Raw genomic sequence first — 25,709 nt, 5'->3', positions numbered from 1 at the left:
CTGCATCAGCATCAGTATCTGGCTGTGACACTGTACCACAGTTTTATAAGATGTTCCTCCCGAAGGGTAGAGGGTACACAGGATCTCTCTGATTTATTTTTATAACTTAATGTGAATCTATAATTATCTCAATATAAAAATTAATTTAATAAAAAAGACAGCCCTGAAACAATAAACTTCACAAAATAACTGTATAAAGTATCTACCTAAACAGAGATGTGCATATTTAGCTCCTATGAAGACAAGATAACTTATTATTATGTAGAATTTAGAAATTTTTCTGTATGATTTCCTGAACATATTAATCCAATCCAAAGAAAAAGTTTGGTAAGTATTGTTAAAACAACAATAAAAAAAAAGGCTTAAAGAAATGTTTAAAAATGAGGACATTCATTATGCCAAAGAGATAAGCTGAGCATTTACTTTTGTATCCTTTTTTCTATGACTGGCCTCACTGCGCTGATCCAGTCATCTTGATTGCATGCACCTAGGAAGAAATGCAAAAGCATTTACTTCAGATTTGACATCAATATTATTTCAAAAGTTTACTCAAAGTATTTTTTATTAATATTTTGGCAAATTCATTATAGTAAAAAACTTTTTAGCATAACTATGTTAAGCTTCAACTCTTACTTTCTCAGGAATGATTATGGGGAAATGATAAGTTATCGTAATTTGCATTGTCACATTATTGTGTCCCTTAGTGGTGCTAGACAAATGTTTGAGAAAGTAATGAATTAGGGAATTATTTCATTAAAACTCTTTGTCTCTGTGAGATAAGGATGACTGCCTTTCATTTTACAGATGATGAAACTGAGGGCTAAGAAAAGCCTGCTCACATGTTAGTGACAAAATAAGGATTCAATCCTTATCTGACTCCCCACCATCACAACTATAGAAAAAAAAATACTGAAATCCACACACAACGCAAAACTGATTTTACCCAGTTATTTTAATCCTCCCTTTTCACCTATATTTTAGCATAGCCCCAGCTGCGTAGCAAAACTGGCCGTTCTGTTTTATAGTTTACGTCCTTTACAGCTGATGGATCCAATGAATACAGAGTGGCTGACCAGACAGATGCCCAGAGAGAAAATGCAGAGATCAGATCAACCCCCAACCAGAAAAAATCAACTTCTACATAATTCAAAGAACACTCTATTAATTTTCTTTAAGAAACATAGAAAAATAAATATTTTTAAACATGTAAATCTGCATTACATGAACTACTGGTTCCAGGCATGGGTGTGGGCAGTAAGAATAGAATAAGCAAAATAAAACTTCAATTTTTAGTTTTTAATCTGGAAGTATAAAAGTTTTTCGAATAGCAAATAACATTCAGTTCAGTTCAGTTCAGTCGCTCAGTCGTGTCCGACTCTTTGCGACCCCATGAGTTGCGGCATGCCAGGCCTCCCTGTCCATCACCAACTCCCGGAGTTCACTCAGACTCACGTCCCTCAAGTCAGTGATGCCATCCAGCCATCTCATCCTCTGCCATCCCCTTCTCCTCCTGCCCCCAATCCCTCCCAGCATCAGAGTCTTTTCCAATTTCATAAAAACAGGTTTCACTGAACTTAAACCGAACTTTAAAAAGAGAAAAAGAAAACTTAATGAGGTAAAATACGGAGTTAAACTTCTTTTGTGGGTCTGTTAGTTCATTACTAGATCAGAACCACCTCAGCCTCACTCAATAACCATTTATCATGAGCTCCAGGCTGGAGTTGGGGTGGGATCAGGACAAATCCACCCTTTGGCACAAAGGACAGCACAGTACTGCACTATTTAAATAGAAGCTTTGAAGAAAAACATTCCTATAGACTGTTGAACACTGAATTACAGAGATTCTGAAAGATCTAAATCCAAGGGAAAATATTTTACCACAGATGACAGGGATGGGATCATATTTCTTATCAATAACAAGTTAAGTTCACTGAAAGAAGTAGTTTTTAAAAGTTAACTGAAAAATCAAAAATAAATTATGTAATCTAGGGACTAAAAACACTTTTCTCATAGGAAAAAATTAAAGGTCCCAATGAAACTACAGTAGTCAACATGTCCTCACTGTCTATTACTTAGTTTCATAAAGGACTGAAGAGCTTAAGGACATCACCTCCCCTTTCAAAACCTACACCGCACTGGGACTGAAACAAAGGTAAACATCTAATCCTTTTTTCTTCATCAAAATTGAAATGCCAGGAATAGGAACCACATTACCTAAGTCAATCGGTCCTTCTCTTAATCCATCTAGTTCATACAGTCTTCCATTAACAGGAACGTAACTGACAAAGTGAAAAGCATCTTCTTCTTTTGCTGCTGTCTTAGCATCAAATTCAAACATTTGCTGTCTACAGGGAAGAGAAAAACAATGAGAAACAAATCGGCAAAGATAAACCAGCCAATATTATATTTAATATAAAGTCCTTTTACCTGGCAAAACTGTTGTGCACTTGTCGGATGACATCTGAATTACTCAGCGCCAAACCTTTCATCTGAAATAAGTTTTAAAAGTAGCCTATTAAAATAAGAACCACCACAAACAAGATATTTTAGGAATAATAAGATTGTACTCACAGCTGCATCGAAACTTTGTGAAAATTCTTTAAACTCTGATAATGTCTCTCCTAAATGGACATCTTGATGCGTGCAGTTCAATAACACACTTACTATGGCTTGAGTAGCACAAGCATTATTAATTACCTATAAAATATAAAAGGAAAAATATTATCAATGTGTTTAAAAAAAACCCAGCTTTCAACTGGTGACACTGACCCCTAAAATATGAAAAAAATATCTTCCAAATTTTACTTAATATAGTATTAGCATAAACATAATAAACATGAGTAATTTCCATTTTTAATCTATTTTCAGGAATTTTATGCAATTCTGGAGCTGAATCAAATAAATTAAATGAACTCATAATTGAAGACTAATCTAGTTAGAGTAACGAAATCCATCTTTCCTGGTCTAAAATATACCTGATAAAACCAAAAGAGCCTATCCTTCCCTCTTATTCACTTCCTAATAAGCTTGTTTCTGCCTACAAATACTCAATCCAAATTTCAGAATCCACTGCAAACTCTAACTTACCTGTGTAATTTTAGAGAAATTATGCAACAATCTATATTAGTTTCTTCCCTCATTTGAATTCCTAAAAACGACAGCATAAACAGCAGTATACTGTCCACATATTTTTCAATGCAATCTTTACAGCCCTAACCTCTAGCTATTAACTATTTATTTAACAAATTGTGAGGACCTTACATTCTACTGAGAGAAGAAAACATTTAGATAGCACTTATGTGTCAAGTACTTTTCTAGGCTTCTTTTAACCCTGTCAGTTAACAATTTAAGAAGAAGGAGTAATATTATTATCCTCATTTTACATTTGTGGAAGCTGAGGAACAAAGAGGTTAAGTAACTTGCCCAGAGGGCACAGAGCTAAGAGGCAGGTGATCTGGTGTGAGAAATCCCTGTACTTTGCCAACATTGGAGGCTGGCTCCATACACACTTGTGGTCTCTCCAACGAGATTATAACCTACTTATGGACAAGGGCTTCTGCCACACTCCCTACAGCACCTACTCAGAGTTGAGATTACAGAGCTGGAAAGAGTCTCAGACCATCATTGCAAATGCCAGCTAGAGTCACTGTAAAGTTAAACTTGATAAATTATTTTTTAAAATACAATTTATTCCCACTGCTGTATTTCATTACTACACTGTAATTAAAAACCATTTTCCAAAAATGTTATGATCTGACAATTTGATAAATTACTTCTATTTTGCCTGATTTCAAAATAAAATCCTTCAATCATCTTCCTTCATTAACTCTTACACGCCTACACTTTTTTGTGGTCAGAGACTTTTGAAATCTTATAAATATCTGTGAGTTCTTACACTTTTGACTGCAGTATGTTTAAGAAATTCCTTGATAAGCCTGCTTTTTCCATTAGAGAACACTCTCTTACTCCCAACTCTCAAACAGTAATAACACCACACTCTTCGAATTCCCCTTACAGTATGGTTGACGATTAGAGAAAAGTAACAGTAGATCCAGAATCCAATTAACATTGCCGCTGACTTCTTTTAATATGTATTCTGATCTGAATCACAGTTCTTTAGTAAATTTGGATGAAAATTTGTAATGATTAAAGGAGACATCATAAAGGTCATTAACTAAAACAAGACTTAGGGCTGTCTTATCTTGGGCCAAAATTATCTGGGGATGGGTTGGTAGGACTGAAGTCAACAGAAGTTAAAATTTATACTCATTCACACATTCTTTCAAAATGATGACACATTAAAGACACAATACCAATGCTAGGCACTAGACACTGAGGCTATGGCAGAAAATACTAACAAACGCTCCTATGATCTAAGAACTTCAAATCTGTAATCTATCACTTCAGAAATTTTTTTAAAGGATTAGTAAAGAACTCTATGCAAAATCATCAAACTGTATACATTAAATATGCAGGTTTTTTGTGTATGTTATATGTCAATAAAGTTGGGTTTAAAAAAAAAAGATAGAGAAAATCATGTGGTTACTGATCCTCCTCTTCTGTAGTTAATAAGGACTTAACAGTATCCATGATTTATTACCAGCCTGTTTTGTGTTTGTGTGAAGAATAGTCATTGTGTGTGCATGGGTATAAATATGCCTCTTTAGGTTTTTAAATGAGTTTAGTGCCACCAAGTGGTAAGGCTATAAACAGCACATGAGTCTCTCTTGGGGGAGATCTTCCAAGACCCCCAGGGGATGCCTCAAACATGCACAGTACTAACCCCGAAAAATAAAATGTTCTTTCCTATGCTACTGAGCTGGTAGCATCCACAAGGGGCAAAGGGATGCGTCACACCCCATGTAGGATGGAGGACAGCATGAGATTTCGTCACACTATTCAGAACAGCACACAGTTTAAAACTCACGGTTTACTTCTGAAATTTTCCATTTAATATTTTCAAATAGAGCTGACCAAAACCATGGAAAGTAAAACAGCAGATAAGAGGGGGAATACTGCACAGAAGTAGCAAAAAATTCTTTTTCAGACACTAAAAAGTTCACAGCCATTCAGTTCAAATATTTACTGAAACACCCACTGGGGGCTAGACACTGTGATAATGCTGAACACACAGTGAACATAAGAGATGTGGTCCTTGTCCTCATGAAACATGTAAAAATCACCTTATATACATCCTTTCGGAAGAACTTAAAACTTATTTCAGAAAATAATTTCTGCAGTATAAACTATGTATACAGTCCCCAACTGCTTAAATCTTTAACTAGTCCTGAGTGTTCTACTAAAAGCATTCTGACTTGTAACACACTTAAATAAAGCAGTAGTTTAACAACAGAAGGAAGGCTAGACCAGGAGGTCACAAGAAGGGTTGCCCCAGAACCTTAGGAATTTGGTCTGAATTCCTTGAAGAGGCCATATATTCTCTAATTCATCTGAGCTCTTCCACTCTCTACCTCTTACACAAAATCCAATTCACACATTCATGCTGCCAGCTACCTGACTTCACAACACACAGGCTAGAGAACAACTTCTTATCCTGGCGTACCGAAAAGAACATGGCAGATGCCTAGAGAAATGCATCTAAAACTGCTTGAAGTACTGCATTATAAATTATAGTCAATCTTCACTGAGTCATAGCTATAGGATAAATTAATACTTTTTTAATATTTATTAACAGACTTTATTTTCTTGGGCTCCAAAATTACTGATGGTAACTGTAGCCATGAAATTAAATGACGCTTATTCCTTGGAAGAAAAGCTATGACGAACCTAGACAGTGTATTAAAAAGCAGAGACAGGACTTCCAGTTCAAGATGGTGGCGTAGAACACATACTCATCTCCTCCTGCAAGAGCACCAAAATCACAACTAGCTGTTGAGCAGCCATCGACAGGAGGACACTGGGATCTACCAAAGAGACACCCCATGTCCAGAGACAAAGAAGAAGCTGCAGAAAGACAGCAGGAGGGGGACAATCATGATAAAATCAAATCCCATTCCCAAAAAGTGGGTGACCCACAAAATAATACCAAAGAAGTTCTCCCGACCGTTGTGAAGGTTCTGAACCCCATGTCAGGCTTCCCGGCCTAGGAATCTGACAAAGGAACTGAGAATCCCCAGAGAATCTGACCTTGAAGGCCAGCAGGATTTGATTACAAGATTTTCACAGGCTAGGGGAAACACAGACTCCAGTCTCAGAGGGCACAAACAAAACCTTGTATGCACCGAGACTCAGAGGAAAGGAGCAATGACTCCACGGGATACTGAACCAAAACTACCTGCTACTGTTGAAGGGTCTCCTGTGGAGGTGTGGGTTGTCAGGGGCTCACCACAGGGACGGGGGCACTGGCAGCAGCAGTCTGGGAAGGTCCCCTTTGGCGTAAACCCTCTTGGAGGTTGCCATTAACTGGACCATAGAGCCTGCAGACCAGAGGGCTGGGCCACCTCAGGCCAAAAAAACTACCAGGGAGGGAATCCACTTGGATTAAAGCTTACTGAGCAAGGCCCTGCCCACTAGAGCAAGAGCCAGTTTTTCCCACCACCACTTTTAAGAGAACACTGAAAGCATAGTAGAACCTAGAGAACAGAAAAGGGAATTCATTCCAGGAAGAGAAAAGGGTACAAAAAGGAACAAATTAAGATGACATGTTTGATACAATAAGTATATTGGTCTGCCTGTATTAGTATGCTTGTAGTCAAGAGTATGGGGTCCTTAGTCATCTACTAAATCAGTATTGGTAAGTAATTAGGAGCTTACCCTAGGAGTAAGATATTTTAAATAGGAAATAGCAGTAAAAACAGTGATTCAGAAAGGTTCGGTTTAATACAGTTTGCAGGAAGGATTGAAAATGGCTAAAAACAAACAAGATCCACTGGGTTGCTACCCTAAAGCTGCTGCTGCTGCTGCTGCTAAGTCGCCTCAGTCATGTCCAACTCTGTGCAACCCCATAGAGAGCAGTCCACTAGGCTCCTCCATCCCTGGGATACTCCAGGCAAGAATACTGGAATGGGTTGCCATTTCCTTCTCCAATGCATGCATGCTAAGTCACTTCAGTCGTGTCCAACTCTGTGCAACCCCATAGACAGCAGTCCACCAGTCTCCTCCATCCACAGGGTTCTCCATGCAAGAATACTGGAGTAGGTTGCCATTTCCTTCTCCAACCCTAATGCTCGTGGTTGTTTAGTCACTAAGCCATGTCTGACTCTTTTGCGACCCCACGGACTGTATGCCTGCCAACCTCCTCTGTCCATGGGATTTCCCAGGCAAAAATACTGGAGTGGGTTGCCATTTTCTTCTCCGGGCAATCTTCCTGACCCAGAGATCAAACCCATGTCTCCAGCATTGGCAGGCAGATTTTATAGCACTGAGACACCAGGGAAGCCCCATACATAATGCTGCTAAGTCGCTTCAGTCGTGTCTGACTCTGTGTGACCCCAGAGACGGCAGCCCACCAGGCTTCCCCGTCTCTGGGATTCTCCAGGCAAGAACACTGGAGTGGGTTGCCATTTCCTTCTCCAATGCATGAAAGTGAAAAGTGAAAGTGAAGTCGCTCAGTCGGGTCCGACTCTAGCGACCCCATGCACTGCAGCCTACCAGGCTCCTCCGTCCATGGGATTTTCCAGGCAAAAGTACTGGAGTGGGGTGCCATTGCCTTCTCTGCATACATAATGCTAGTATGAAATAATAAAGGGCAATAGGTTAATGGAGCAAACAAAACTAGAATTACCCAAATGTGCAAGTCAGAACTCAAGGTGTCAGGTATACAACTAAAAATAAGATTAAAACAAAATAAGGGGATATGAATAACAATCATACAAAACAATTTTGTAAACTTAAACTAAAATGGAGAAATTAAAAAAAAATCTTACCAGAACTAAGTCAAGAAAAAATAAGTAGCCCAAATAAGTCTTTTAACTAGCACATGGCTACAGTAGTTAAAAATACATTCACAAAGAAAATACCAGGCACAGATGATTTCATAGGCCAATTCTACCAAAATTTGAAGAAACAGACCATTTAAATTTTATACAAATTCTTCAGGACAATTACAAAAGAGAAGAAATTTCAACCCAATTCATGAAATAAGCACAGCCTTAATACAAAAACTAGCCAAAGTCATTACAAGAAAGGAAAATTAAGGCCCATTTCATTCAAAAATATAGATGTTAAAAAAACTCTAAACAAACATTGAATTAAATTAAACAGTGCATAAAAAAAGAATATATCATGACCAACAGGGCTTATCTTAGATATGAAAGAATGATTTAATATTAGAAAAATTCATAAATGTAACTAATCATATTAACCTATTAAGAGGGAAAATAAAAGTGATCATGTTAACAGATGCAGAAAAGCATCTGAAAAAACTTAGTCCTTCCATAATAAGGACACTTACTAAATTATTAAAAGAATATCCTTACCCAAAAAAGAATATTAAGGAAAAAAAAAAATCTGAAATGGGAAATGGTAAAAGCATTCCCTCTAAAATCACAATGATTTTATTGGAGGTTTAAACCAGGCAATAAGATAGGAAAAACAGAGACAGAGGGATTCAAAATAAGGAAATAAGACTGGTATTATTGATATAGTAATTTAGATAGAAACACTTCTCTCAAACCAACAAATAACAGAGATAACAGAGTTGAGGAAGATGGCTAAATATAATATTAAGACATAAAAATTAATTATCTTTTATACAAGCAGCAAACATCTAGAAAATGCAACTGAAGATGATTTATAACAGAGATATCAAGAAATTAAAATAACTCTAACAAAATATGTAAAAGACCTTTATCAAGAAAATTATGTAACATATTAAAGATAATAAAAGCTTAAACACACATCTAAAAGTAAATAAATAAAAGCAGGTCTAAATAGAGAAACATATTATGTTTGTGACTTAATATCATGAAGATGTAAATTCTCCCCAAGTTGATATATATATTCAATGTTATTCGAGTCAAAATTCCAATAGAAGTTTTCATACAGTTTGATACAGTTTGATGACTGAAATTTATATGAAGAGCACAGGAAGGATATTTCCAAAAAAGAGCAGGTAGGGGAGACATGACCTATTAGATATGAGAACTTACAAAGAAGTGAAAAGAATTAAATCAGGGTGGTATGGGCACAGAGACAGACAAAAGTGATCAGCACAACTCAGGAAACACACACACACGTATGGAACACATATACAACAGGGGTGGCATGTAAGATAAATAAGGAAATATGGATGTTCAAGAAAAGGGTGATCTAGGTGGGAAAAAGGTAAAATTGAAACCCTACCTCAAGTGATATACCAAAATCCAATTCCTGATGAATTATGGACATAGATATCAAAAATTAAAACTTAAATGTATAGGTAAATATCTTTTATAACTTCAGATAGATAACACTTTATTAAACAAGATACAAAAAGCACAGGCTCTAAAATACAAATTTCCATCATCAAAAAAATACCCATAAAAAGTAAAACAATAAAGTACCAATTTGAAGCAGTATCATGAATATATAAACAATGCCTAGAAATCAAAAAGAAAAGTACATTAATCCTACAGAAAAGTAACTTAAGACTTTCACAGAAGAAACACATATGCCACTAGGTATCAAGACCCTATCAACAGGATTAGTGACCAGGGAGATGTAAACTCAGACCACGAAGACATACCATTTTAGAATGAGCTGGCTGGCAAAAATCAAAGAGGCCTAACAATACCGCATATTGGAGTACATGGCTACACAGTAACTCAGATATTGCTAGTACAGGTATAAACTGAAGCCTCTACTTCAGAAAGCACTTTGATATTTCCTCCTTAAGTTATACATTTACCTATCAGATGGAGTAGTATGGTACTTCTGGTTACACATCAGGAGAAATTCACACATCTACAATAGATGTACAAAAATAAGTAGAGCTACACAGTTCACAGTGATGCAAATGAAAACTAAAACACTAATTTATGAAGAAAAAATAATTATTTAAGCTTCCCAGGTGGCTCGGTGGTAAAGAGTCTCCCTGCCAATGCAGGAGCCATGGGTTTCATCCCTGGATCAGGAATATCCCCTGGAGGAGGAAATGGAAACCCACTCCAGTATTCTTCCCTGGGAAATCCCATGGACAGAGAAGCCTGGTGGGCTACACAGTCCATGGGGTCACAGAAGAGTCAGACAGGACTTAGTGACTAAACAACAGCAAACAACTGCTTACTCTTCATGCATGTTCATGCAATCACTATTGTACACCATGCAAAATAAATTGGATAAATCTTAATAATATAAAATTAATCCAAAACCCCGTAACTATCAATAAATACACAGAACGTGATACTTTTTATAAAGTTAAAATTTTATACACACGCGGCCGTTTCAGGATTTGAAAAAATTATATAGAGTAGAAAGCAAGGAAATGAGATACAGAATTCCACATGCAGGTTACTCAGATGAAGGGACGGAGGATGAAAGCCATGTTGGGGGACACGGAATGACAGATGGTAGGTTTACTTGGCAGGTTTACTAGGGTGAGTTCTAAGGTGCTTACTAGTTATAAAGTAGCCAAATGAGTGAAGTAAAGGAGGGCAGGAATGTATGTCATGAATCAGGGATAATCGTAATTCCATTTTGCATTTTGTGTACTGGAAGGTCAATTTTTTAAAAAGGAGAAAAGAAAAGCACAGGCATCATCATTGACTGATATGCTCTCTTCCTTAGACACTCCCAATCGTTACACATTAAAGGCGCTAGTTACTTTATCTCTTGAGTGTTATTCAAATCTGTTCACATCTATCCCTACTAGGAGTGTTACCTACTCTGGCATGGACTTCTACAGAAGTCTACTAACTGATATGTCATCTCATACCCTTTACCACTCCTTCCTCAAACACATTCCCCACACTGGAGCCAAAGTGATCTCTTCTAAATGAAAATCTAATCATATCACCCTTCTTAAAACACCTCAGTAACCTTCTACTGCTCTTAGGATACAGACAAAGGGCTCAAGCATGATCTGCCTCTGTCGGCACCTTGGCAGGAATCGGGGAGTCTGTCTCTAATATCCACCTTCTCCTTCTTCCAGAACAAAGGACTCACATATATCTGGGTCCACATTCACCTGGAATGAAGACAGCTCCCCAGTCTTCTCTGCCACCAAGTACAGTCATATGACTGAGTTCTAGCCAAAGAAAAGAAAGCAGGCGGCACAGGCAAATTCTAGAAAACGTCCGTCAAAAAGGAGGGTGCTGTCCTCTCCTACTGTCAAGGATGTGGAGTTGAGAAGAAACAGCTGAAACTCCAACTGTCATCTCAGACCAAGAAGTAACTGGAATAGAAAGCACATACAAAGGAACAAAGTAAAAGAGCCTGCCACCCTGCTGGCTTTGACAGTGGATGGGAAAGAGAAAAACCTGTCTTTCTCATAAACCGTTGTTTCTCTATAGCTGATCATACTAAACCCTGACTCATGTGCTGCTTGTATCTCTTGCCACCCAGCCCGTGTTCTCTCCAGTCGAGCTGCAGTGGCCTTCTTCCAGTACACGCTACCAGCCCTACTCCTTTCCATCATACAGCTGTAGTAATCTGGGATGATCCTCAACTTCCTTCTCCCACTTAACACCTACTTAACCTTTAGATTTCAGCTGAACTGTCACTTACTCAGGGAAACTTTCTCAGATCTCCCTGAAAGGTCAGTCCCATTTTCATGTGTGTAGTGAAGACTTCGGCCTCGCCCTAAGAGAGGCCTGGCCTTGGCCCTTGGCTCCTGGGAGGTGACCTCCAAGCTCCTGAAGAGCCATGCCTGGTAAAAGCGTCTGTGTTCACCTGGGGGCTGGGCACCACACAGACAGTCTCACAATGTGACCGGGGTGGGTTCTGGATCAACAGCTCAGCCTTCATGTGGCTGGAGACTGAGGGCCAGTAAACACTGGATCCCAGGAATCAGTTGAGATGGTCTGAACACTGTGCACTTTGTCACAATCACTGCTAGTGAAGTTGGTGCTGTCTGTGACTCCCCTGGGAGAAGACAACCAGAAGCAGTGTACAGAGAACGCTCCTGGCCTCTGACCCACGTGTCTCTTCACATGGCTGAGTTTAATGTGTCCTCTCACTGTAATAAAGTCATCATGTGACTGAAACATAGTTTAATACACAGCTTATGGTGAGGTCTATGACTCTAACAAACTATAGAACCTGAGGATGGGTTTGGGGACTCCCCAAACTTGCAAGAGTCAGAAGGGAAGGTGGACTGAAGACCCAAAACCCTGCAGTTAGTGTCCAAAGTGAGTGTACTCTTAATAGATTATTTTCAAACTTCACAAGATGGCTCACTCCATGCAGCATTTATTTCCACTATAGTTTTTCATTTCACTGCTTAACTAATCTCCTCCACTAAACTCTAAACACCTTCAAGGGCAGGGATCCTGACTATTGCTTGTCTCCCAAGCACCTGTCACAGTGTCTGGCACACTGCAGACACACAACCGATCTTTCCTGAAAGACTGAACAGGCAGAGTCACACACACACCCAATACCATCACAGCATGACCTTAACAATACATCAAACAGACCTCAGCTTCTCATCCGTGAAACAGTAGCAAGACAACAATGTTTCGCAGAGAAGCATTACCAAAAAGGTCATTCCTGGATCCTTAAACACAAATTATCATTACCAGAAGACAATTTCTTTTCTTAATATTTTGCTAATCAATGACCCCCACACCTGCATACTTCCAATTACACCATATGATTAGCATAAAACAGGCAGTTACATTCTCTAAATTGATGTGATTCCATACGGAAATAACTATATATTTAATCTATGTGACCTTATCACAAATAGACACAATTTTAATTAAATTTTTTAAATGTCTGAAAATATTCCTCAGAGTCCAGATTAGAAATCATTACTATAAGCTCGTGAAGCCTAGAACCAAGGATTATATATTAGGTAATATATACTATGAAAGTTCCAACACAGGCTCACAGGATACATACCCTAAAGGAACTGATATTAAAGTTGAGTTACTAACCAGGAACTGTTGGCACAGTACATATATGACATAATTAGGAAATCACTAATCTGGAATATTAGTAAACATGGCAGTAATTATGTAATACAAATAAAACATTAAATTATAGTAAGGTAGAAATGCAATACAGAACTAGAAAAATATCACAGAACTCCAGAAAGTATAAATTCATACTCTAGTAACATTTTTTTTCTTTATAGAGGGCTTTCTTATACCTTAAAAAAACACCCAGGCTTCTATAAGTCAGACATCATTAGTGTTTTAGTGTTAGTGAATTCCTGTGCTCTTTAATTATAATATTCTTTCTACATTTAGTGGATACTGACCACATGCCAGGAAGTATACGTGAAAACAAAATACCTGACTCCTGGGTTTACAATTTAGTATGGAAGAAATATAATTAAATAGACACACACAGAAAAACATCTTGAAAAATATAAATTGTTCTAAGTGGTTATCTCTGGAGTAGGGATTTTAAGGGTCTTTACTTTCTACATCATACAACCGTTATGCTTACATTTTTGTATAATGGGTATAGAGTCTCATATACGTTTAAAAAATAACAAAAATGTTCTTAAAAATTAGAAAAATCACCTGAAGGGTGAAACTATCTGTTCCCTACTTCTTCTGTACTATCTAGAATATAACACATTATGATTATAATTATATTATTATAATTATTGTAGTACAATGGTACTTATATAAATACAAAATATTACAACTCATAAATGGATTATTTGCATTACATGAGAAGAATCTCAAAATGTTTATCCTTAAGAAGTGAGTTAAAAAATTACAGGATACTTATACTAAGGACGACAGAGGATGAGATGGCTGGATGTATCACCGACTCAATGGACATGAGTTTGCGTAAACTCCGGGAGTTGGTGATGGACAGGGAAGCCTAGCATGCTGCAGTCCATGGGGTCGCAAAGAGTGGGACACGACTGAGCGACTGAACTGACTGATCTATGCTTTTAAAAGAAGTGGTGGTGTGATATGGGATGGACTTCAACGTAGCAATGCCTCGGTTTGTACCCAGCTCTGCCACTGACTAGCCACATAACTTGGGCAAGTTTCTTAATCTCTCTGGGACTCAGTTTCCACATGTGTGAAATAACGAGGAAGCTATAAAACCACACAGGGTTGTTGTGAGGATCAGTTACTACAAGTAAATTAGTAATAAAAAATAAGATACATATAAGTACCTAATAAACCTTCAATATGTTATCTAATACTGTTATGTGCACTGAAATGGAACAAAATCAAATTTTAAGTAAAAAAGAAGCAAAATATTTTGCACAACAGTCCAACTTCAGTTAAAAAAATGACAATAAGAATGTGTCAACAGATGGATAGAAAATGTGGGAGGTAGTACAGAATGTGAAACCACAAACCTGGGCTTTAGACCTGGGTTTAAATTCTGGATCCACCATGTACTAGTTGTGGGACCTCAGCCAAGTAAATTTTTCTAGGCCTCAATTTCTTCATCTGTGAAATGAGGATAACAACCTCACAGGGCTGCTGCAAGGATTAAATAAATAATATAGTCTAAAGCACAATATCTGGCACACAACAGGAATGGTAAATATTGGCTTCCATTGGTACTGTTATCATGACAGTAATAACAAATCAAAGAGACATGCCTGTCTTACCCACCATTATACCCCTAGCATCTAAAATAAAGTCCAGCACAAAGGAAGTGCTCAGCAACTATTTGATGATTAAATGAATGAGTCAAACTGTTGGGAGGGGTTAATAGACACAGGTGTATATTCACTCATCATGATGTTTCTATAACTTAAGTACTTTAACTATACGATAAAATGTTTTTCTAATCCTTGGTAAAGCAAGAAAATTCTAATTTCTCTAAAAACACTCCGTTCTTAAAAGTTGGTAGGAAAACAAAGAAGTAAGAAAAGAAAAGGAAAAAGAGAAACAAGTTACTAACTGGAACAGGAAACGTTTGGTTAAAAGGGCAGTAATGAGAATTAGCAGTTTTATTGTTTCCACCTTTCTAAAGATTTAACAGTTTATCTTAATCTTTTGAGTCTTAGAAAGAAGTGCTATTTTCAAGCAAATGTAATCATCTTTAGCTTAGATTTTATATATTAATCAAGCCTCTTTCAGCATTCTCTTTTTCAGCTTTTCCAAACAATGGATTCTAAAATATGTAGGCATCTAATAATGTTGCTTAAATGTTTATTGTATACATTAGAACTGCAGTTCTCAAAACGGGATACATGGACCCCTGGGAACTCCTAAGACCATTTGCAAGGGATTTGTGAGCTCAAAATTGTCTCCATTATAATTCTAGGACAGTCTTTGGTTTTCCCCTGCTTTCATATTTGCACTGCAGCACAAAAGCAATCGTGGGTAACACTGCAGCTATTTTATTCACATACTTAGGCAGTGGCACTAAATTCTTTCACTGACACATAGGTATAATTCTAAAAACTAGCTAAACAAAAACCAGTTTTTACTGAAGAACGTCTTTGATGAAGCAATAAAAATTATTTTCATTTCATTTTGACCTCAGAGTACAATTCTTTAATATGTGCTGAGTGAAACAGGAAATACAAATAAGCACTTCTACTGTAAACCAAAATACGCCGGTCAATTCCGGAAAGGCGCCCTTGCTACTGTTGGAACTGCCAGCTAACTTTTCTCCAGGAACGTCATTTTTACCTGAAAGGACATATGGCAGATAAATACAGTTGTCCAGACTGTATCTGGCAGATATTTTCTTGAAATGTGTGAATTGAGTCTGTCACTTCAAGGAAAACACCTGATAGTATTTGGTATCCTTGATAAAATGTGAACTTTAAAGTGAAAATTAGAATTTTCTAAGACTTAGATCTACCACTGTGAGTTTAAAAGTTTCATGATACTTAACAATTTTTCTGACTATACAGATGATGATATTAATAAATGTGACTTGTTATAATGTGTATAATCATATGTACTAACATTTACAAAATCAAAATCAGTTGGTAAATTTTCAAAATGACCAACGCACAATGTTATCAGATGCTGCATGAGTAAAAGATCCTTTTGAAGAGCAAGATAAACCTGAGGATTTTAATAAAACGAAGTACAAAGTTTACTAATATGAGTTCAGATTTCACATTGTAACCAATCTTTAGAAGAGAAACATTTTTGGAGTTTTGATATGATATCAAAGAACATCCATAATTTCCTAGAAAAGAAATGAACATACTCCTCCCTGCTCAACTATATACATGTGTGAGACTAAATTTTCTTCATATATTTCAACTGAAAACAAGACAAAACAAAAATATTGCAATAGACTAAATAAAGCTGATAGGAGAAGCCAGTTGTGTGCTATTAACCCAGACATTAAAAAGGTTTACAAAAATGTAAAGCAATGCAGTCTTTTCACTACTCTTTTGCTTTGGTAAATATACATATGTTTTATTTTAAAAATGTTATCATTTACAGAATTTACTCTTTTAAATCAGTTAATAAATACTTTAAATGTCTCAGTTTAATATCTAAATGATAAATATTAATAAATAAAATTCAAATAAAGAAGATCTTTGGGGATCTCAATAATTTTAAGAATGTTAAGGAATCCTAAGACCAAGAAACTTGAGAACTGCTACACTAGAGACACACAGGTGGAAAACAATCCTGTTTATAAAAAGCATCGCTCTTGAGACTTCAGAATGTCCAAGGACCATACCTGCTTGGCAAAAAAGATTGTGTCCAGTCTGGAGTCCTGAACCACAGAGCCTGCTGGTTCTTCTCCTGGTTGCCACTTGAAAAGAAAAATCAACCCATGAACTGGCCTACAAAATAAAATACAAATTAGTGACACCAAACCCTGCTTCCTATATGTGCTGTGTTTAGTCACTCAGTCATGTCCAACTCTTTGTGACCCCATAGACTGTAGCCTGCCAGGTTCCTCTGTCCATGGGGATTCTCCAGGCAAGAATCCTGGAGTGGGTTGCTATGCCCTCCTCCAGGGGATCTTCCCAACCCAGGGATCAAAGCCAGGTCTCCCACATTGCAGGAAGATTCTTTACTTCCTATAAAACGTTGTCAATATATTAAGTTTTAGACATTTACTTAAGAAATATAGTGCAAATGAAGTAAACGTGAGAAAATTTTTTACGATTTCTATTGCTACTCACAGGAGATGGCAATGGCATCCCACTCCAGTACTCTTGCCTGGAAAATCCCACGGACGGAGGAGCCTGGTAGGCTGTAGTCCATGCGGTCACTAAGAATTGGACATGACTGAACGACTTCACTTTCGCTTTTCACTTTCCTGCATTGGAGAAGGAAATGGCAACCCACTCCAGTGTTCTTGCCTGGAGAATCCCAGGGAGGGGGGAGCCTGGTGGGCTGCCATCTATGGGGTCGCACAGAGTCGGACACGACTGAAGTGACCTTAGCAGCAGCAGCATTGCTACTCATAGTTACTAGAATGTTGCCCAAGATAAGGCTACTACTGCAGGGGGATCCAGTGGATCTTCCCAACCCAGGGATCGAACCCAGGTCTCCTACATTGTAGGAGGATTCTTTACCAGCTGAGCCACAAGGGAAGCCTAAGAATACTGGAGTGGGTAGCCTATCCCTTCTCCAGGGGATCTTCCTGACCCAGGAATCAAACCAGGGTCTCCTGCATTGCAGGAGGATTCTTTACCAACTGAGCTATGAGGGAAGCCCTTTACACAGTTGAAAAAAATAAAGGAGACAATGTGCTTAAGTTTGCTTAAATACAGACATAATTTTAACATAATTTAAAATATACTTACTTTAATTTTTCAAAATTCTCGGGCTCTAAACTCCATATTTCTTCTACTTGGGCACCTCGGCAACCTGAAATAAGAAATTATTTCTTCAGAAGACAAAACAATGCATTTTTCCCTTCACCATTAAATAAAATACCAACGGAAAAAAATGTACATTTAGGTGCAATACGACATGACAAATGAAAATGGTAAAACTGATCAAGTTCAGTCAAGTCCCAGCCCTTTCTTTACTATTTTCTAATTATTTACAAAGGGAGTATATTACTTTAACAACTTTAAAAACTTTCCCCATTTATTTTCACTGAAGCACCACCCGTGACTGTCCCTTCTCAGTCTCTCTCTATCTCTGGCTCCTCTTCATCCACCCTCTTCACTCAGCTGCTGCTGCTGCTAAGTCGCTTCAGTCGTGTCCGACTCTGTGCAACCCCATAGACGGCAGCCCACCAGGCTTCCCCATCCCTGGGATTCTCCAGGCAAGAACACTGGAGTGGGTTGCCATTTCCTTCTCCAAAGCATGAAAGTGAAAAGTGAAAGTGAAGTCGCTCAGTCATGTCCAACTCTAGTGACCCCATGGACTGCAGCCCACCAGGCTCCTCCATCCATGGGATTTTCTAGGCAAAAGTACTGGAGTGGGGTGCCATTGCCAGTGCTAAGTTTCCACAATTCTGCCCGTGGCCCTCTTTCTTCCTTACTGTCCACTCGATCCATAAAGTGGTAATATGTAACTACCACTTAACAGTGACTTTCAGATCACGTATTCAGTTCTGATCCCTTTCCAAAATTCCAATACTATACATTTTAAAATACAAATTACTATACAAATTAAAATTTTATACTATACAAATTAAAATTTTAATTTAATGTCAACTACATCAGAGTCCCCCAATGGTTCTCAACCAAGATAATCCCCGTCTCCCTCACGGAACACTGCAAACGTCTGAAGACATTGTTACTGCCACTATTGCCACTTGGGGGGGTGGGCAGCATCTAGGAGGTAGAAGCCAGAGATACTGAACATCCTACAATGCACGGGATAGCACCCAAAAACAAATAATTACCTGGCCCAAAGTGTCAAAACAAAATGAATTATCAAACCCAAAGTGTCTAATCCAGACAAGGCAAGAGGACAAGGTGGAGACTCCAGCTCTAGCAGTTCATATCGTGGTAATGGTTAAAACGTGGCCTCCAAACTGCCAGGGTCTGAACCCTGCCTCCACTACCGTTGACTTCTCGCTCCCCATACTCACAGAGCTGTTGTGAGGAATAAAGGAGATTACTTATTATCTCATAAGATAATTTATTATGAATGACATACATTCAATACAGTGCCTTCACACACTTTATGGAGAAGGAAATGGCAACCTGCTCCAGTATTCTTGCCTGGAGAATTCCAGGGACAGAGGAGCCTGGTGGGCTTACAGTCCATGGGGTCACAGTCAGACACGACTGAGTAACTAACACTTTCACACACTTTTAGGGTTCACTAAATGTCAGGTAGTAGTATTATCACAAGAGAAAAAAAACAAAAACAAAAAAACAGTCATATTTACCAGTAACTTCAATGGGTATAGTGCTTTAAATGGATTTCCCCTAACTCCTACAAAGCAAGTATTACGTGAAAGAGGCTTAGGGATAGTAGGTGTCTCGCCTAAAATCACTATAACTAACATATGCCAAAAAATTAATTAAAACATGTCTGGTTCCAAAGTCTGGGCATTTTTCTAATACTCCAGATTATTTTCCAGTCAGAGCTGGAGAAGCCTTTAGACCAACTGCAAAAATGAGTGATTAAAAAAAAAAAAATTGAACCAATGACCAACCAACTCTGTGACTTTGGGCATTTATACCATTTACTACCACAATTTGCTCTGTTCAGCAAATATCTATTAGCACCCACTCAGGTATTAAAGTTACAGGAGAGTTACTATGTTATTTGTGTGTGTGCTTAGTCACTCTGTTGTGTCCGACTCTTTGTGACCCATGGACTGTAGTCCACTAGGCTCCTCTTCCACAGGGATTCTCCAGGCAAGATTATTGGAGTGGGTAGCCTATCCCTTCTCCAGGGGACCTTCCTGACCCCAGAATCAAACCAGGGTCTCCTGCATTGCAGGTGGACTCTTTACCAGCTGAGCTACCAGGGAAGCCCTATGTTATTTGTAGTAGAGGAGAACTAGAAACAACCCACATGTGTATAACAGGTTGCTAAATGTCCACATAATTAAGCTGGGGGAATAAAAACCTTACGAAACTGAACCTATAATTATACGAGTATCAAGAAAGGGCACAAAAGGGCACTGATGCAACTGTTAACACTGGTTATGCTATTGGAAATCTACCGTAAAAAGACCAAACATTAAAACATTGCACATATCACATAAAAACCCACAACGACAAAAGTCACTGAATTAAGAGTCCCAAAATCTTTTGCAAAGGTATAATTTCAAGTAGTGGCACTGTTTAAATAACCTTATATTAGACACATATACATCCTTGTAAAAGGAAAACACAGTACTCAACTTGATGTATAAGGAGATAGATGTTTCTAATCTATCTAATATTGCCAACGTCCGCTGGATCATGGAAAAAGCAAGAGAGCTCCAGAAAAACATCTATTTCTGCTTTATTGACTATGCCAAAGCCTTTGACTGTGTGGATCACAATAAACTGTGGAAAATTCTGAAAGAGATGGGAATACCAGACCACCTGACCTGCCTCTTGAGAAACCTATATGCACGTCAGGAAGCAACAGTTAGAACTGGACATGGAACAACAGACTGGTTCCAAATAGGAAAAGGAGTACGTCGAGGCTGTATACTGTCACCCTGCTTATTTAACTTATATGCAGAGTACATCATGAGAAACGCTGGGCTGGTGGAAGCACAAGCTGGAATCAAGATTGCTTTGAGAAATATCAATAACCTCAGCTTTGCAGATGACACCACCCTTATGGCAGAAAGTGAAGAGGAACTAAAAAGCCTCTTGATGAAAGTGAAAGATGAGAGTCAAAAAGTTGGCTTAAAGCTCAACATTCAGAAAACTGAGATCATGGCATCTGGTCCCATCACTTCATGGGAAATAGATGGGGAAACAGTGGAAACAGTGTCAAACTTTATTTTTGGGGGCTCCAAAATCACTGCAGATGGTGACTGCAGCCATGAAATTAAAAGACGCTTACTCCTTGGAAGGAAAGTTATGACCAACCTAGATAGCATATCTAGACCAACAAAGGTCCATCTAGTCAAGGCTATGGTTTTTCCAGTAGTCATGTATGGTTGTGAGAGTGGGACTGTGAAGAAAGCTGAGCGCTGAAGAATTGATGCTTTTGAACTGTGGTGTTGGAGAAGACTCTTGAGAGTCCCTTGGACTGCAAGGAGATCCAACCAGTCCATTCTAAAGGAGATCAGCCCTGGGTGTTCTTTGGAAGGAATAATGCTAAAGCTGAAACTCCAATACTTTGGCCACCTCATGTGAAGAGTTGACTCATTGGAAAAGACTCTGATGCTGGGAGGGACTGGGGGCAGGAGGAGAAGGGGACAACAGAGGATGAGATGGCTGGATGGCATCACTGACTCGATGGATGTGAGTTTGCGTGAACTCTGGGAGCTGGTGATGGACAGAGAGGCCTGGCGTGCTAAAATTCATGGGGTTGCAAAGAGTCGGACACGACTGAGCGACTGAACTGAACTGAACTGAATAATCCCCTTGTGAAAAAGTATAAGTGTTAGTTGCTCAGTCGTGTCCAACTCTTTGCATCCCCATAGACTGTAGCCCAAAGGCTCCTCTGTCCATTAAATTCTCCTGGCAAGAGTACTGCAGTGGGTTTCCATTCCCTTCTCCAGGGGATCTTCCTAAGTCAGAGATCAAACCCGGGTCTCCTGCACTGCAGGTAGATTCTTTACCATCTGAGCCACCAGGGAAGGCCAATAATCCCTTTATGTACATTCAATTGCAAGTAATGCAGGTTATAATGGAAATAAAAATAAGCAGTGATTCAAGAGGCCTGGGTTGTAATCCTAGCAATGCCTTTAAGTTCTTTGCCTTTAGCAAGAAAATGTCTTTAAGCCTCACTTTCCTCAAGTTTAAAACGAGAATACTACCTGCTTCATCTAATCCACAAAATTCTCTAGTGAGGTATACATTCTCAAATACCAAGCACAAAGTATCGCCATGCTGACTTCTCTAATATTTATTAAGTAAAATGTTGAGTGGGAGTTGAGCTTTAAAAAGTTAATGAATTGCTGGTTATTTAACAAATACATTCAGCACTCTGTATCCATAGGTTCTGTATGCGTGATTCAACCAAACACAGGTTGAAAATATATGCCAAGCATGGTATTAGGCCCTAACAAGGACAGAAAATAATAAACTACTTTACCAATGTTTAAAAGCTTCCCAATGGCTCAGCAGTAAAGAATCCACCTGCAAGTGCAGGAGACGCAAGAGACATGGGTTCGATCCCCAGGTCGGGAAGATCCCCTGGAGAAGGAAATGGCAAACCACTCCACTATTCTTGCCTGAACAATCCCACGGACAGAGAAGCCTGGTGGGCTACAGTCCATGGGGTGGCAAAGAGTGGGACACAATGAGCACACACAGACACATACAAGAACTTCGACCTCGTAGGAAACAAATATATATGACTCAGAGACTATGCAGTCTGCAGACTTTGCATATGAAAGGTACAGGGGCTGTGCTCTGCAAGTTAAGAGGTGGCAGACTACCACTGCAGGTCAGAAAAAACTAAAAAACAGCTATCCTGGGCCTTAAATAGGATAACCAAATAATCTGCCATTCAAACCAGAACACAGCTTTTACCGAATTGATTTTACTTAATAAAACATTAAATTTTAATTAAATTAATTCATTAAACTGTTTAAAAATATTTATATATTGACAAACACATTTGTACTATAGTGCTGGTGGCTCCATAAAATAGCTCTATTGAGAAACTAATTCTAAAAATAATTTTCTTAACAACATACCTGGAGTCTTTCTCCCCAAGAAAAATACTCGGGCAGGCACTCCCAAAATGTTGTGCGTGGTCAGTTGTGTCTCTTCGTGACCCCATGAACTGTAGCCTGCCAGGCTTCTCTGTCCAAGGGATTTCCCAGGTAAGAATACTGGAGTGGGTTGCCATTTCCTACTTTGAGGCATCTTCTCTACCCAGGGATTGAACCAGAATCTCTTGTGTCACCTGAATTAGCAGGTGGATTCTTTAACACTAAGCCACTATCAGTGACTTAAATTTAATTGACTGCTAGGGATGGTATCTTTCAACAAACAGCTTGGACACATTGATTGCCAGCCCCATGACCGTATAAACAGCTCCACCAGAAGCAGCAGGCATGGTGCCAGCTTCTGCACCTCCCACAAAAAACAGCCCCAGATATCTTTCCCAACCATATTTTCAGTTATTACACGGCACAGACAAATGCCATTCAACTGGTGATGTGACAAAATAGGAAAAACTACATGGTCAACTCTTAGGCAATCTCTCCAAAAAGGACTAAACTCAGTTATTAAAAATGAACAAGGAGCCCTTAGTTGGAGGCACTATTAACGTATATCCCTCTGGTAGCTCAGTTGGTAAAGAATCTACCTGCAATGCAGGAGGCCCTCGTTCGATTCCTGGGTCAGGAAGATCTGCTGGAGAAGGGATAGGCTACTACTCCAGTATTTTTGGGCTTCCCTTGTGGCTCAGCTGGTAAAGAATCTGCCTGCAATTCAGGAGATCTGGGCTCAATCCCTGGGTTGGGAAGATCCCCTGGAGAAGGGAAAGGCTACCCACTCCAGTACTGTGTCCTAGAGAATTCCAGACTGTACAGTCCGTGGTGTCGCAAAGAGTTGGACACAACTGAGCAACTTTCACTTTCACTCATAAGAAGGTGCCTTTTTGGAGGTCCCAAAGACTGGAGTCAACACTCACTTCCAAGTGTATCACATGCACACTCAACTGTTCTTTTATTTCTTGTGTAAATGCCAGGCATTAACTCACCTCTCTCCCCACAATAACAGACGTGCACCTTATGAGTGTTTGAAATAGACCTCCATGTAAAGGAAACACCACACTGGCCCTGAATCCCTCAGAAATGCCTCAACTCACGGGCCAGAGTTGTAGATGATGGAATTGTTTTAGACTTGTTCCCTGCAGACCCAGGTAGGGTCTGTGTGATCACTAATACATACTGTTATGCCTGATTTAATGCCTTAAGCCAAGAGGAAAGGCCAATACAAAAACTTGAGGAAGTCACCTGGCTTCCTAACATAAACACCCCAAGGGATAAACAGATTTGATACCAGTCCTGCAGGTCCAGTCAGATTAATCAGAGTAGCTGACAGAATGGAATATTTGGTACAGTAATAAAGAATCGATTTTATTGGGAGACAATTCTCAATCAGTTTCTCCTGTTACTGCTTGTCTTCTGAGAGAAATTGTGAGGTTCGTTTAGAACTGTCTTTTCAAGAATGTCAAAATAGTAAACAGACTTGAAGATCAGGGATAGTATCTCCCTGTGTGGGACAGAGAGAAGACTGATCTGCTGTCTATAATATCACCTCCCTAGAGTCAAAGGTTGAGCAAGTTTGCAAGCAGACTGTAAAGCTGAGGCTCTCAAAGATCAGAGGTTCCTCAGCTCTGACAGAAATTCGTGCCTGTGGCGTTACCTTCACTCCTATGGACTCAGAGGATAAGGACACCAATGCAAACATGAATCTCCTGCTGACTACCGTGCCATGAGTGATACTATTATTTACCTCTAAAGTTGAAGCTGTCTACCAGCATCTATAAAATAGTGGCAGGCTCATTTGTTGGCTGGCAAGTAGGCTAAAACCTAACACTCTGTAATTCTTAACAGATGCTGGATTTTTGTCCAATGTCTTTTGCAATTATTGAGATAATCTAATCATATGGTTTTTCTTATTTAATATGGTGAATTACATTGAATCCCAAATGTTAAACCAACCCTGAATTCCTGGGATAAACCCCTCTCATTCATGACATACTATTTAATATATTATTGGATTTGATTTGCTAACATTTTGGTTAGAATGTTTGTTTCTATGTTGACAATAGATATGGGTCTGCAATTTCCTTTTCTTACAATGTCTTTGTCTGGTTTGGGTGTTAAAATTAATGCTGACCCTCATAAAATGAGATGAGGAGTACTTCTTCTCCAATGTCTTTGGAGAAGCCTGTGTAGAAATGGTATTACTAATTCCTTAAATATTTGCAAGAATTTACTAGTGATGACATTTTGGCTAGAGTTTTCCTTGTGGGAAAATTTTAAATTACAATTTCAATTTTTTTAAAACACATAAGGCTATACTGTTTATCAACTACTTCTTGAGTGAGCTTTGGTAATTTGTGTCTAAAGAAATTTGTACACGTCAGCTAAATTGTCAAATTTATTTGCATAAATATTTATTAGAAAATTCACTTATCCTTCTAATATCTATAGAATCTGTAATGATGTCATTTCTCTTATTCCTGGATATTTGTCATTTTTCTCCTCTCCTTTCTTCTGATCAGTCTGACTAGAGGTTTATCCATTTTACTGACCTTTGAGACAACAGCTTTTGGTTTCATTGACTTTCTCCACTATTCTTCTCTTTTCTATTTTACTAACTTCAACCCTGATCTCTATTATTTCCTTTTATCTGCCCTTCCTTTTCTAGTTTATTGAAGGGAAAGCTGCGGTCACTGATTTGCTGTACTAAATCCAGTCCCAGATACTCTATCTTGGCTAGAAGCAGAAATTTACAGCTTCTATTTTTAATTGGTAGACTATCATAGTTTGTTTTACTCAATTTATTAATCATGTATGCACTGTATCAATTAAAAATATAGTTCTGCTCCATCAGTTTCTTAACACAGAACTTTGTTTTACCCTGA

The 25,709-nt window shown here is 38.6% G+C and overlaps 1 protein-coding gene across 5 annotated transcripts in view; it reads right to left on the bottom strand.

Moving 5' to 3' along the window:
* Nucleotides 1-25,709, bottom strand: part of UCHL5 (ubiquitin C-terminal hydrolase L5) — a 42,931-nt gene that overhangs the window by 13,458 nt on the left and 3,764 nt on the right. For 4 of the 5 annotated variants that reach the window (XM_024976034.2, XM_024976035.2, NM_174481.3 and 1 more), the window contains 6 exon segments: nt 17,822-17,885; nt 16,744-16,849; nt 2,572-2,697; nt 2,428-2,489; nt 2,215-2,345; nt 424-487 (listed from right to left, as the gene is read on the bottom strand). In XM_024976034.2, coding sequence (XP_024831802.1) covers nt 424-487; nt 2,215-2,345; nt 2,428-2,489; nt 2,572-2,697; nt 16,744-16,849; nt 17,822-17,885 — 553 coding nt within the window. 5 annotated transcript variants of the gene reach the window in all.

The sequence above is a fragment of the Bos taurus genome, chromosome 16 (genome assembly GCF_002263795.3).
Source record: "Bos taurus isolate L1 Dominette 01449 registration number 42190680 breed Hereford chromosome 16, ARS-UCD2.0, whole genome shotgun sequence".
NCBI lineage: Eukaryota > Metazoa > Chordata > Mammalia > Artiodactyla > Bovidae > Bos > Bos taurus.
Note: the sequence above shows the minus strand (reverse complement) of the source record. Positions and strands in the feature narration are given on the sequence as shown.